This window comes from Sebastes fasciatus, chromosome 4, assembly GCF_043250625.1.
Source record: "Sebastes fasciatus isolate fSebFas1 chromosome 4, fSebFas1.pri, whole genome shotgun sequence".
Taxonomy (NCBI): Eukaryota; Metazoa; Chordata; class Actinopteri; order Perciformes; family Sebastidae; genus Sebastes; species Sebastes fasciatus.
Window position 1 is genome coordinate 31,650,090 of NC_133798.1, and position 12,621 is coordinate 31,662,710.

The 12,621-nt window shown below is 40.4% G+C and overlaps 1 protein-coding gene across 3 annotated transcripts in view; it reads left to right on the forward strand.

The window, feature by feature from the left end:
* The window catches only part of cttnbp2 (cortactin binding protein 2), a 97,193-nt gene that overhangs the window by 67,541 nt on the left and 17,031 nt on the right, over nucleotides 1-12,621 (forward strand). For all 3 annotated transcript variants that reach the window (XM_074633635.1, XM_074633634.1, XM_074633636.1), the window contains 5 exons: nucleotides 2,974-3,073; nucleotides 4,940-5,093; nucleotides 6,761-6,961; nucleotides 7,634-7,751; nucleotides 8,831-9,121. In XM_074633635.1, coding sequence (XP_074489736.1) covers nucleotides 2,974-3,073; nucleotides 4,940-5,093; nucleotides 6,761-6,961; nucleotides 7,634-7,751; nucleotides 8,831-9,121 — 864 coding nt within the window. The remainder of the gene's footprint in view (nucleotides 1-2,973; nucleotides 3,074-4,939; nucleotides 5,094-6,760; nucleotides 6,962-7,633; nucleotides 7,752-8,830; nucleotides 9,122-12,621) is intronic.

Sequence of the window (12,621 nt, forward strand, 5' to 3'; positions counted from 1 at the left end):
AATCCATTAAAATATTTAATTAATCTTGAATGTGCTTGCTTTATGCAAATGTATGTATATATTTATTATTGGAAATCAATTAACAACACAAAACAATGACAAATATTGTCCAGAAACCCTCACAGGTACTGCATTCAGCATAACAAATATGCTCAAATCATAACATGGCAAACTGAAGCCCAACAGGCAACAACAGCTGTCAGAGTGTCAGTGTGCTGACTTGACTATGACTTGCCCCAAACTGCATGTGATTATCATAAAGTGGGCATATCTGTAAAGGGGAGACTCGTGGGTACCCATAGAACCCATTTACATTCACATATCTTGATGTCGGAGGTCAAGGGACCCCTTTGAAAATGGCCATGACAGTTTTTCCTCGCCAAAGTTTATTGTAAGTTTTGAGCGTTATTTGTCCTCCTTCAGAAGGAACATGACTTCAATGTTCTAGACATCAAATCTGTGACATTTCTGTGTTTAAGAGAGACTCTAACTGCAAAAGCCTCCCCGCCACCTGCTTTCTTACTACAACTAATATTCTCTGCAGAAACACAGTCTGGAATTGTCATTTCAGCTAAATTAAACATGATTTTGTGCTTTTAGTGGGACGAAAATGAGATGCGAATGTTCAGTTTGTTGTCAGTTTGAATAAAAGATTTCCTCTTGCATGCAGTTTGGCTTCCAATGCATGCTTTAGTGAAGAAAATCCAGGCCCAGGTTCTGCAAAGGGTTAGCATCTCATGTACAGTATATGCATGAGGAATAGTTAGGTTAATACTCACAGGAGGAGCCAGTTGCTCAGTTGACTTCCTATTAAATGAAGAGTAGAAAGGAGGTTTACGTTGATACGAGACTGGACACAATATGCCTCCATAAAGATTTTCACTTTTAGTCATTTAGTTGCAACTGGTTCAAGTGATGTAGGTGACAGATTAGTACTAAATGCCTAGCATGCAGTAGCATTGCCAAGCAGTTACTTGGACGTGCCTTCAGCTACATGAAGATGCATTGAGAGGACAAAGACCTGATAAATAAACACTCTCCATGTGTTGCTGTAAAGGCTGTAATTGTCTGAGCTGCTGCTGATCCCATTATGCTGGCTGCCATTAAATGAGATGGACTGTCATGTCAGGGCTGTAACCTACATGCTCGCTCAGTTGATACACACACTGGCAGCACACACACACACACACACACACACACACACACACAAAATAATTAATGCATGTAAACCCGTTTACACACACACACACACTGCAGGTCTATCAGGATGTGCTTCCCTGCTGAGATGTTTAGTAACACTGTCAGTGGAGGAGCGTTGATCCATGAACACAACTAATGCAGCTGAAGGACACCTGTGCTGAAGGATTATAGGTGGATCTACACAGAGAGGACACACACACACAAACACAGACTTAAGTCTTTCTCCCATCAATATTTCATTGTCCGTTGCTTTTCCTGAGAGTTTTCTATCTCATCTGATCCCCGTTTACCTCTCCTCCTTTCCCAACTCAGACATACGTTTATACATTTAATCCTGGGCTGTCAAAGTTGTTTTAACACCACTAATTTCTTTAACGCATTAACGCATAAATCGATCTTTTAGAGGTTGTAGCGGGCTCAGTTTTAAAGCTAGAGTGTGCTAGTAACCATCTCATACTAGCTTGTCGGGAAGGAGGCCAATAATGCTCAAAATTTGCACTAAATTTTGGCGAGGAAAAACTGTCAAGGCCATTTTCAAAGCGGTCCCTTGACCTCTGACCTAAAGATATGTGAATGAAAATGGATTCCATGGGTACCTACGAGTCTCCCCTCTCCCCAGCTGTTGTTGCCTGTTGGCCTGCAGTTTGCCATGTTATGATTTGAGCATATTTTTTATGCTAAATGCAGTACCTGTGAGGGTTTCTGGACAATATTTGTCATTGTTTTGTGTTAATTGATTTCCAATAATAAATATATACCGGTACATACATTTGCATAAAGCAGCATATATGCCAACTCCCATGTTAAATACTTGAAAAATGTCCCTTTAAGGTACATTTTAAATAGATAAAAAAACATGCGATTAACTATGGACAATCATGCTATTAATCGCCATTAAATATTTTAATTGTTTGACAGCTTTAGTTCAAACCACACGTAGATGGTTGAGTGTTCAGTGTGAGAATATGTGTAAAATTTTGACAGTAAAGCAACAACAGGAAAATGAAACAACCATCGAGTAACGTGCAGTAGGAAGCCAAGAAACAGACATACAAATGTTATTAAAGAGCAATTTGAGAATACATTTTTTTTTTTTTTTATAAAGAAAGAAAACTTGACATATTATTTAATGCCGAATTCTCTTTGTCTTCATTCTGTCTTGTTTTTTTCTGGAGGCTCCATAGTGCCTGATGCGCCGCTATATATATATATATGAAACTATTTTAGTATAGGCAGATGTCACATGCACTAGAGAGAGCTGAAGTCCTGCCCCACTTCTGGTTTGTTCCACTAGCTTCTCATAAAAGGTTTCTTTCATCAGTCTTTCTGAGAGGCTGGAGCATTTTTCTGGGGATTTCTCTACATCTTCCAAAGATAAATGAGTACTGTACTATTGTACTGGAGGGAAAAATTTGGACAACTTGTCATTTTATACAAAGATAAAAGACCATCTTTGTGGCTAGAACTCATGAGAATTGTATTAGTCGAATGTCAAGACAGTTATTTCTGATTTATCTTTGTTCTTGGTTCTGAAATTGTATTTATTTCAGCTTATTAAACAGAAAAAGGCAGCGCTGTATCTGTTTCATATTTTCAAAACAACCACTGAAAGCAACCTTCTATGAGAAACCACACAGTCTGGCTGAGGCTAGTGGAACAGAAGCTATCTGAACAAGGTTCTGTAGTTTTTATAATGTTGTAGGCTTAAATTAAAGTATTTAGTTAATTCTAAAGGATTCAACATTACCATTTGTTTATTTCTGTCTCTGTCAGAGTGTGTGAAGCTGCTGCTGTCTTCGGGATCGCCTGCTGACGTCTCGGATGAAAATGGATTCACACCTTTACACTTTGCTGCCGCCCACGGCCACAGCAGGTGAGCTCATACGGGTCTTCCTGTGGTACTGGAACTCACACACACACACACACATTAGCATAGCATTACCATTGAAGGTAGGGCTGCTACAATTCTGTCATTATTTAGTCTATAAAATGCCATCCGCAAGTCTCCAACTTCAAATTGCTTTCGTCTGATCAGCGTTCCAAAACTCAGATATTTAATCACAATGATATAAAAAATCATCATCATCATCATCGTCACAATTGAGAAGCTGGAACCGGTAAATGTTTGGCATTTTTACCTCAGTAAATGACATAAACTGTTAATCAATTGTCAAAATTTTGTTTTGCTTTATTTTCCGTTGATGGACTCGTCAATTAATCAGCTAATTGATTCACCACTAATTCCAGCTGTAACCAAGAAAACAAGTCTTAACCCCTTAAATATGTCATGTATTTGATTTAATGTGATGAAGAAGGGAAATAGGGAAATAAAGTGTCTGCTGTAAAGAAATAACAGACCGTAGAACGCTTTGATTGACCAATCAGAATTAAGTATTCAACAAAGCCGTGTAATATTCCCTGATAATGGACACCTCATCGGGCATTATCCCTTACGTAATTTACCACAGCTGTAAGGTGCTGGAAAAGCTTGAAAAGTGCTTGAATTTAATTTTGAAAAAGGAGGAGGAACCCTGTATATGTTTAGTCTTGTGGGGCACGTCACTATGATACCTGTGGTTGCATTTTTGGCGCTTGACCTTTGTCTCTTAGTGCATCACATTGGCCCAGTGTTTTCAATATATGACTCACATGACATATTCTACTGTGAGACGAGCGCAGTTAGAACCTCCCAAGTGTGAAATAAGACCGGTAACGCCGGTAACCATGTTGGGTTTCAGGGCCCAGCATGTCTGCTCGGTACCGTCACGACACCAGTATGAACTGGTGGCTTTGTGGCACACAGTGTAGACTGTGAAGCTTTATGGGGTGATTTCCCACCGCAGCTACAGCTTCAACTGGGCAGCTGTCGTTAATGTCTGCAGCTTGATTTCATTTCTGCTGATTGGTGGTTTATCTTGGAGCTCTCATTATTAATTATTTACCGCTCCTACACTACACACACACAGTCAGTTCTGATCACGCGTATTGATCCCGATGTATTGGTGGGATGAAGCGTACAACAGGAGAGGCTGTTAACTATAGAGATGTGTGTTTGTGTTTGTGCCAAAAACACGATGCCCAGGACCAGCTGGGGAATGTGCAGTGTTGTAATATCTGATCACAGTGTTATTTATAGAGTGGGGATATCCAAAAGGCATGCTGACACACACACGCACACAAACACCGACACACACACACACACACACACACACACACACACACACACACACACACGGTGGGAGTTTATTTTATGGGGTTAACTGTTTTTTCGGTGGTCGTGACTCAGACCGGCTCAGTTTTCCTCAGATGATCTCTCTTCCTACTGGTTGGAGGGCTGATGGATATCTTCCCTTGTCTCTGAACAGGTGGTGCTCAGACTCACAACTTTAGTGTGTATGTGTGTGTAATCTAGGGCTGTCCTGAATATCACCTTTTGGGCTTCGAAGCTCCGGTTCCAAGTTAAAATGAAAATAAAAAGTTGAAAAAGACGCAAGTGTTTACACTGCTTCATAATAATGAGTCATTGTCAAAACAGATGTAGTAATGACCTAAAAGGTGAAGGTTTAATACATTTCTTACAAATCAAAATGAACAAATATTATCAACCAATAATCTGCCAGACATCCTCCTTCATTTATGAGTTCATACCGTACAGTATGTGTATATTTATTTAGTTATATGTTGGTACACATGTTTCTAACGTTGCCCCCTCCCTCCCTCCCTCCCTCCCTCCCTCCAGCTGTGTGGAGGTTCTGCTGTCTGCAGGAGCTGCTGTGGACTCGGCGGCGGCAGCGGGGGGACAGACCTCCCTCTTCCTGGCCTGCGAGGCAGGAAGGCTGGACTGTGTCCGGGTCCTGCTGAGTGCCGGAGCCGATCGCTCGTGCACCACCACGGTGAGTCTGCTCCGCCATGCTGGCCACTGGTACTGCCTCAGATTTAAACATCAGGAAAATAATAATAATCGTTTACTTAGTACAGTAAGAAAACTACATTATGAGTTTCATTTTTCTGTCATTCTATTCCAGGTGAGTTTAAAGTTTGAAAAAGTGGGATTAGTTTTTGTCGCAGGTATTACAGACTGAAAATAACTGATCTTTTAATTTGTGAAAATCACACAGATTTTCTGATTCTTATGTATTTACATTTTATAATTTTAGGATGAAATCGAGACAATAAATTGGAATAGAGACTCAGGAATATGGCTTTGCAATTAAAGTGTTCTGGATCTTTGTGTCATTTGATCAATTACTGTCACCTGCTCCAGACATTTACTAATTTTGCCTTTTTTTAATTATTTCTTCGAGTTTAAATCCATTTCTATAGATTATACTCTGAGCAAATATTAGGTCAAAAAAATCCACTAAATGTAATTCCTTAACATTAGTTCCTTGGCATTTCTCACATTGTGTCACTCTTTCTCCTCTACTATTACTTCACAAGTAATCTCGGGGGGGGGGGGGGGGGGATTCGGTCGTCTGATCGGTGCAAGCTAATTGATGTATGGGCTTCCTGGGTCTCCATGGTAACCATAGGGGGCCTCTTGGTTGCCGGGGAAGCATGTGATGAGAGACCCTATATTTAGTTACTGTACCTGCTTTTGTTCTACATTCAGCCTGGCTTTCCTGCTGAGCCAGAGGAGCTGGCAAAGTCTCTGTAGCATATCTGACCTCTTCAGCACCGATGTATTTTTAGACACCAGAAAATGTTGGCCGGTGTGTGTTGGGTCAAACGTAACGATTTAACACGGAGGAGGAGGAGGAGACAGTCTGAATGTGCAAGAAAGTTTGTTTTTCTCAGTTTTTATTTGTATTTTTATTATTTGATTATTATATTATTTATTTTTATCATGGAGATTATTGATTATTGGAGTATTGGATTTTTATTTTGGGCATTTTTTGCCATTTATTGGACATATGAAGCGAGTAGTGACAGACTAGACGAAGTGTTTAAATATGTCAATTTTTACTATAAAATATCTGACATTTTATAGACCAAATGATGGTTTAATCAAGAAAATAATGGGCAGACTAATTGATCATGTAAGTTAACATAAGCTGCCGCTCTAGTATGAACCTGCGTGTGACATTAGCGGACAGTTCTCATCACTTTCTCGACTTGTGATCGAATTATTGTGTGATGTTATTTCCTGAAAGGCAGCATGAAAATCAAAATCACATTACTTCTAGGAAAGAGAGATGACTGGGTTGCTCTGTGTACTGTGTGGAAAAAGGGGAAAAACAAGATAAACAGGAAGGCACTACAAAATATTAGAGCAAGTTACAACAAGGAAGGAAATATTAAAAAGCCTCTATTGTAGTGGCTAAATCATTAAAAAAGCCAACATGTCTCGACCACTGCAGGTCTTCATCAGAGCATTCAACGATACTTGTTATAATATTTTGAGTGCCTGGATTGCCTTCCTCTTTATCACATTATTTCTACTTTGCACAAACATTAGTAATTCAAAACATTCTCTCATTTGAAGTGAATGAACTTCAGTCAGAGAGTTTCTGTATTAATTGAGCAGTAACACATAAACCTCACCTTTACCTCGCTGCAGGACGGCTGCACGGCTCTCCACGCGGCCGTGCGTTCCGGACACGTGGACACGCTGCGTCTCCTCCTCTGCCACCCGACTGAGGGTGACCCCACTGTGACCCCCGACCCCCCCGCCACCCTGGCGCTGCCTGCTGCCCTGCTGAACCAGGCCAACAGTGACGGCTGGACGGCTGCACACATGGCTGCTGCCCTCGGCCTCAAGGTGAGATTGAGCTGCCAAAAAAATGTGATTACGATGAATTAAAGTAACTGTGAGGAACTTTTTACTGGTTATGAAACAGACTCAATTTAATACTGATGCCTCTACATGACCTACATAAGCAAAGGAGACCATCAAGGTGTCTCAGGGCCTTTAGAAATGACTTTATAAAGTGATAATGTATCAGGGCGGTGTGTTTTCTGTCCCCTAGTGGCCAAAAAAGCAGCTTTAATCTCATTGGTGTTACATTAAGACATCCTCCTGCTTTCACTACTGATCTGCTGCTATTCTGCTGTCTATGATTTAATGTTCAAATGTTTCCACTTGTATTTATGAACACTACACTGACTCTCTACCAATAATGCCCAGCGCTGCCATCAGTCTCCACAGCAGCAGGACTATGGGACAGCTGACCTTGCTGGCTGCAACGTCCCACTCAGCTTTAACAAAAGCAGGAGACACCAGACTAGACTACACCGAGTGTCTGACTTGAATATAAATGAAGACCACCGCTCATTGATCCGTGCTTTCATAACACATGAGAGCTTGTGTTGCAGAGATGTTCGTGTTCGTGGTTAAACACCCTGTAATGTCCACGTTTATTACTCACAAAGGCCACGTAACCCGTTCCTCCGATAAAAAGCATCTTTGTTTTGTTTTCTGTGTGTTTTCTAGGAGTGTCTGGAGGTGCTGTGCAGCCACAGTGAGCAGGACATCGAGAGGAGAGATAAGTGTAATCGCACTATTCATGACGTGGCAACTGATGACTGCAAAGATCTACTTGAAAACCTCCGTGAGTGACCTCTAATTGTGTGTGTGTGTGTCTGTCTGTCTCTGTGTGTGTTTGTGTTTGCACATTAGTTGTATGCCTTAAAGATGAATTCTGCTTCTTAACCACTTAACCATCTTACTTATAATTACTCATAATAAGGGTATAATTCTTATTGGTTACAATATAATTTTACTCACCGTTGCTGATTTGGGGACATGGTGATGGTGACATGCTGAACGTCGTACCACATTGCAAAAAAAAATAAAAAAACATTAGTGATCACACAGGTTGCAAAAGAAAGATGGAGGTCCACAGTTTGATATTAACAGCAGAATAATGTTTCTTGCCAAGTAGGTTTACACATACAAGGAATTTGCCTTGGTGTTTGGTGCATACAATAAACATATAAAGAGGATATAAAAAATAATAGCAATACAGCAAAAGAAAAAAATTTATAAAATATAGAATAGAACATTTTCAATACAAATATGAAAAAATACATTAAAAATTATGTGCAATATATCTGTTTTAAAATTCTCAATATAAATCAGGGAAGGTGGTTTGCGCGATGTGTCAGTCGTCATCTATACAGTTTTATTTCCTCTCTAAACGTAAGCAGATGTACGCTAGTTCATTGAAGCCTTTTGATTATATTTTCCTTCATCAAATGCAGTATATAATGTTAAATAATACACTAGTTAGCTGTGGAGATTTTTAAACTTTTCTTGCTGTTATCTGATTTGATTTACACTAAATTGATTTTAGACACAAAACAGAGATGGTTAACACATTTTCAGTGGCCTAATCTTTTATAAAGACTGAACTACTGATCAATCATCGATTAACAATTACTGTAATATAATAACTACAACTTCATTATCATTTTTATTATTTTTACTTAAATGTACAATGTCTAATTTTCTGTCTCTAGGGGTCTCTGAATCAAAATATGCATTATATTGCATTTAATATGATGTAATATGTATTCTTGCACTACATAAGCCTTTTGCCCATCACTTGATTGGCCCCAGACTATTATCAAGTCTAACATGAAATCACTGTATCTGCTGTGACATTATTCCCTCCATTCTCTCCTCCAGACTTGTACCGGGTCCTGGTGCATCTCCAGTGTTCGGGCGGAGGAGGAGCGGGGTCCATGTGTCCCGTGGAGGCCCTGGAGGAGGAGGCGAAGGGCGTCACCAGCAGCCAGTTGGTGCTGGGAAGAGTGTCGGTCGACCGGTCGACGCGTTGGTGTCAGCTGGGCGCCACCCTCAGCCACGCCTTCACCTCCTACCTCCAGACCGTCTGTGGGGAATCTCAGACGACCAAGGAGGAGGCGCAGCGCCCGCCGCTAGGCCTCACTCCCACCAGTATCGCCTCCGTCCTGATAGGTGGGTTCTATCTCCTTTTCTTCTTGTCATCCTCCATCCCCTTCATTCTCCTTTCCTTTATAGCTTCTTTCCTTCCTTTCTCACTTTGTCATCACCCAAACCTTCCCCTCTCTTGCTCCCCTCCTTCTTCATTACCTCCTTCCCCTCCTAATCTCTTTCTTTCTACCTTTCTTGCATCTTTTCTTCCCCATGTCTAGAAACGGAGACATTTTTTTTTTATCTGTTGATGTTTAAGCTGCTACTCCTAGTTTACTCTTTCATGTACCTGTTGGATTACAGTGTGTGATAAAGAGTAGGATAAGGTGCATCTTGTTGGCAGTAGTCCATTCCTCACTCTGTTTAACTGTAGGTTTATGTTGCCGGCGCCTGTCTGTGTAGTGTAAACGTAACACTCCTCTTAAATTAATGGACTGTAGCATATAGAAGCCTTTTTAAGGTCATGTAAAGTAGCCTGCACCGGCCATATTGGAGGGCCTCCGCTCCTGGCCAACAGCGTTGTCTCTAGTGTGTGTTAATGTATAATGTCAGTTATTTTATCTGTTTATAGTCAGCTAACAAAGCTAACAAAAAGGCTGTTCAGGTTACTGGGTTGTAAGGCTGCCCCTCGGTTCGGTCTTAGTCGACTAAGATTTCTTTAGTGTTTTTTTAATGCTTTTTTTCATGCTGAATGACTTATCTCCAAGAAACTTATGAGCACATCTCTGGTAAAAACACAATTTAAAGTGGTGGTTTTGTGTGATTCTTTGTGGAGAAACTCAGTTTCACAGATATGTTGATTAAGTCAGCTAATCATAGGAGTGTTAGTCGATTAAGACTCTATTAAGAGTTGACTCTCAGGGTTAGGATGAAGTCTAAAAACAGGACTTTTTGAAAATGTATTAATATAAAACAATGATCAAATCTACCTTATTAGTAAAGCTGTGAGATGTAACAGTAGCTATCCACCTATAGCTAAAAACTAATGCAGGCTTAATACAATAAAACCTTCCTTCATGAAAGTTATAATGTTATAATGTCCAGTTTTGTTATAATGTCCAGTTTTGTTTTCGTTTCAGAGAGGTGTTGATTCATTTTGGAGGATGTAGTTGGTGGTTTAATATTTAGTCTACACTTATTGATAGAAATAGGGTGGGCAACATCTTAGAGACCGTGCCAGTACAGCCTCCAGAATGATCGCACAGTTGAATCAACACCTCTCTAAACCAGTTTTAGCAATAACTGAATATTTTAACCTTCTGAATGTAGCCTTGAAGGTGGGACTGTTGTATTAGACCGCATTAATTTTAGCTCAGTGTTCCACATGAACTGGCAGCTGAGTGTATATTGATTGAAAACCATTGTGAAATATGTTATTTCTCAGACTGTTTGCTTTTATTTAAACATTACAGACTGGCTGTAGCCTGTTTGTGTTTTAACTGTGAAGTCTCAACAGCTTAATGTAAAGCCGTATGTGTTCGGCTGAGACATGATGTCAGACGGTCTGATGGTCAGAGCTTCACACACACATGATACTGTTTTCCTTCTTCTTTTGAGCTGATGAATAATTAATGTGTCGGAACATGTGGAGAGTGCATGTGTTGCTTCTGCGTCTGCTTTTCTGGTGATCAAATGTCACCAGTGTGTGGTTGGTTAGAAGCTGGTTTAGGGTTTGAGTTACATGTGTGTGTGTTGCAGTGCAGGTCTGTCTGAGTCCCAGACTGATAAAATAGGAAATCGATGTCCTCGTCCTCAAACGGCGAGGACTACTTGTCTCTCTCTCTCTGCCTCAGTCTCTCCTGTTTGTCTGTCGTTACACCTCTGTATCACGTTTACCGTCTCTCACACTGTTACTGTCTTTTCCACAAAACGTGGAAACAGACTGATGTTTGTGTTTTGGGAATGATGATGATGATGAAAGAAGCACTAGCAGAGGACGGATGCATAATGGATGAGATGGGAGGGATGGATTGGGGGGTGGAGGGCGTGAGGGGAGGAAGATGCCAATTTAGGAAGAAAATGTCTGTCATGTGTGTCAACGGGGATCAAACTGCAGACATCCAGACACTCTTTGGTGTCTGGCTTTGTGTCTGCACGCGTGTCTCATTTGCCTCAACATGTCTGCATATATTTCTCATTTCCCCTCGGTGTGAATGTGTGTGTTCACGTTTTGATTCCTGCAGCTTTTGGTGCCTTTTGACAGCACTACAACTTCTGACATGTTTCAACTAGTGCTCAAACCCCTGTAGTCAATTAATCAATTAGTCCATCAGCAGAAAATGAACTGCAGTTTTCATATAAAGCTTTGTTTTAGACAGAAAGGCACTCCAAAATATTAAAACAAGTGGCAAAACAAGGAAGGAAATATATTAAAAAGTCTTTATTATAGTGGTTAAAGCTTCGTCTTCGTCAGGGCTTAAAACAAAAAAACTTGAGCCCTGACGAAGACTTACAGTGGTCGAAACATGTTGACTTTTGACTTTGACGGTTGAGTACACAGAACAACAAGTTATCTTTCTTTCCAAAGCTTTGTTTTAATCGAGAACTCCCTCTGTAAAGGGATAGTTCAGATGTTTTGAAGTGGGGTTGTATGAGGTACTTCTCCATAGTCAGTGTATTACGTACAGTAGGTGACCGTCGGCAAGATCACAGTTTGGAGAAGCAGACAGGAGTACCAGCACATGAGCAAAGCAATGTATTAATGTGGACAGGTGCGCATGCAGCTAAACATATATTTTCACCACTTTACCTTGCCGTCAGACAGCCCTTCCCTTTCAGATTGATTAAACAGTTTAATTGATAATGAAATCATTGTTATTTGCAGCCTTATTTCCTGTGGGAATACAACTAGCTAACTCGGAGCTCGTCCTGTTTTGCTTTTGCTCTGCAGTCATTTGTTTCAGTACAGCTAACAGGATTACTGTAGTTTTCTTTGTAAAAAAAAAGTTTAAAGTTAATTATTCATAAAGTTGGAGATTCAATTGTTAAGAAAAACCTCAAACTTTTTCCTTAACAGCTTCTCTTGGGGATGAAACCAAAGTGCAGCAATAGTTTGGTAAGTTTTCAGTACAAATGGAGACATCTACTAAAGCTATAGTGTATGTCACCACGGGGGAATTAAACCCCACTTCTGGAAGTTTCATGAGTTTACTGTAGAGAGGAGAGCTGCCCCCCTTAAAAATGCTGGCTCTAGTCATCCGTCACTGAGTCCTCAGACCCTCTGTGGCCTTTTTTTATTATTATTTCCTCAACGTTACCTTCCACAGAACAATGTTGGAAAAGTTCTACAGTATGTGGTGACTAAAAATGAAACAAACTGTCACACTGATGGTATATTTATTTCATCAGGTCCAGCCGACCGAAATGCCATTTTTATTCGACTAGTGTTGTAGCCGTAACATCCTTCAAAGCAATAAGATTAACTGAAACCCTTTCTGTGTTTGCTGTTCTGATATAAGGTGTACTGGATGGTACTACAGTTAGTCCAGCACAGGAAGTGAGTTTTATTTTGTTTGTTCATAGTG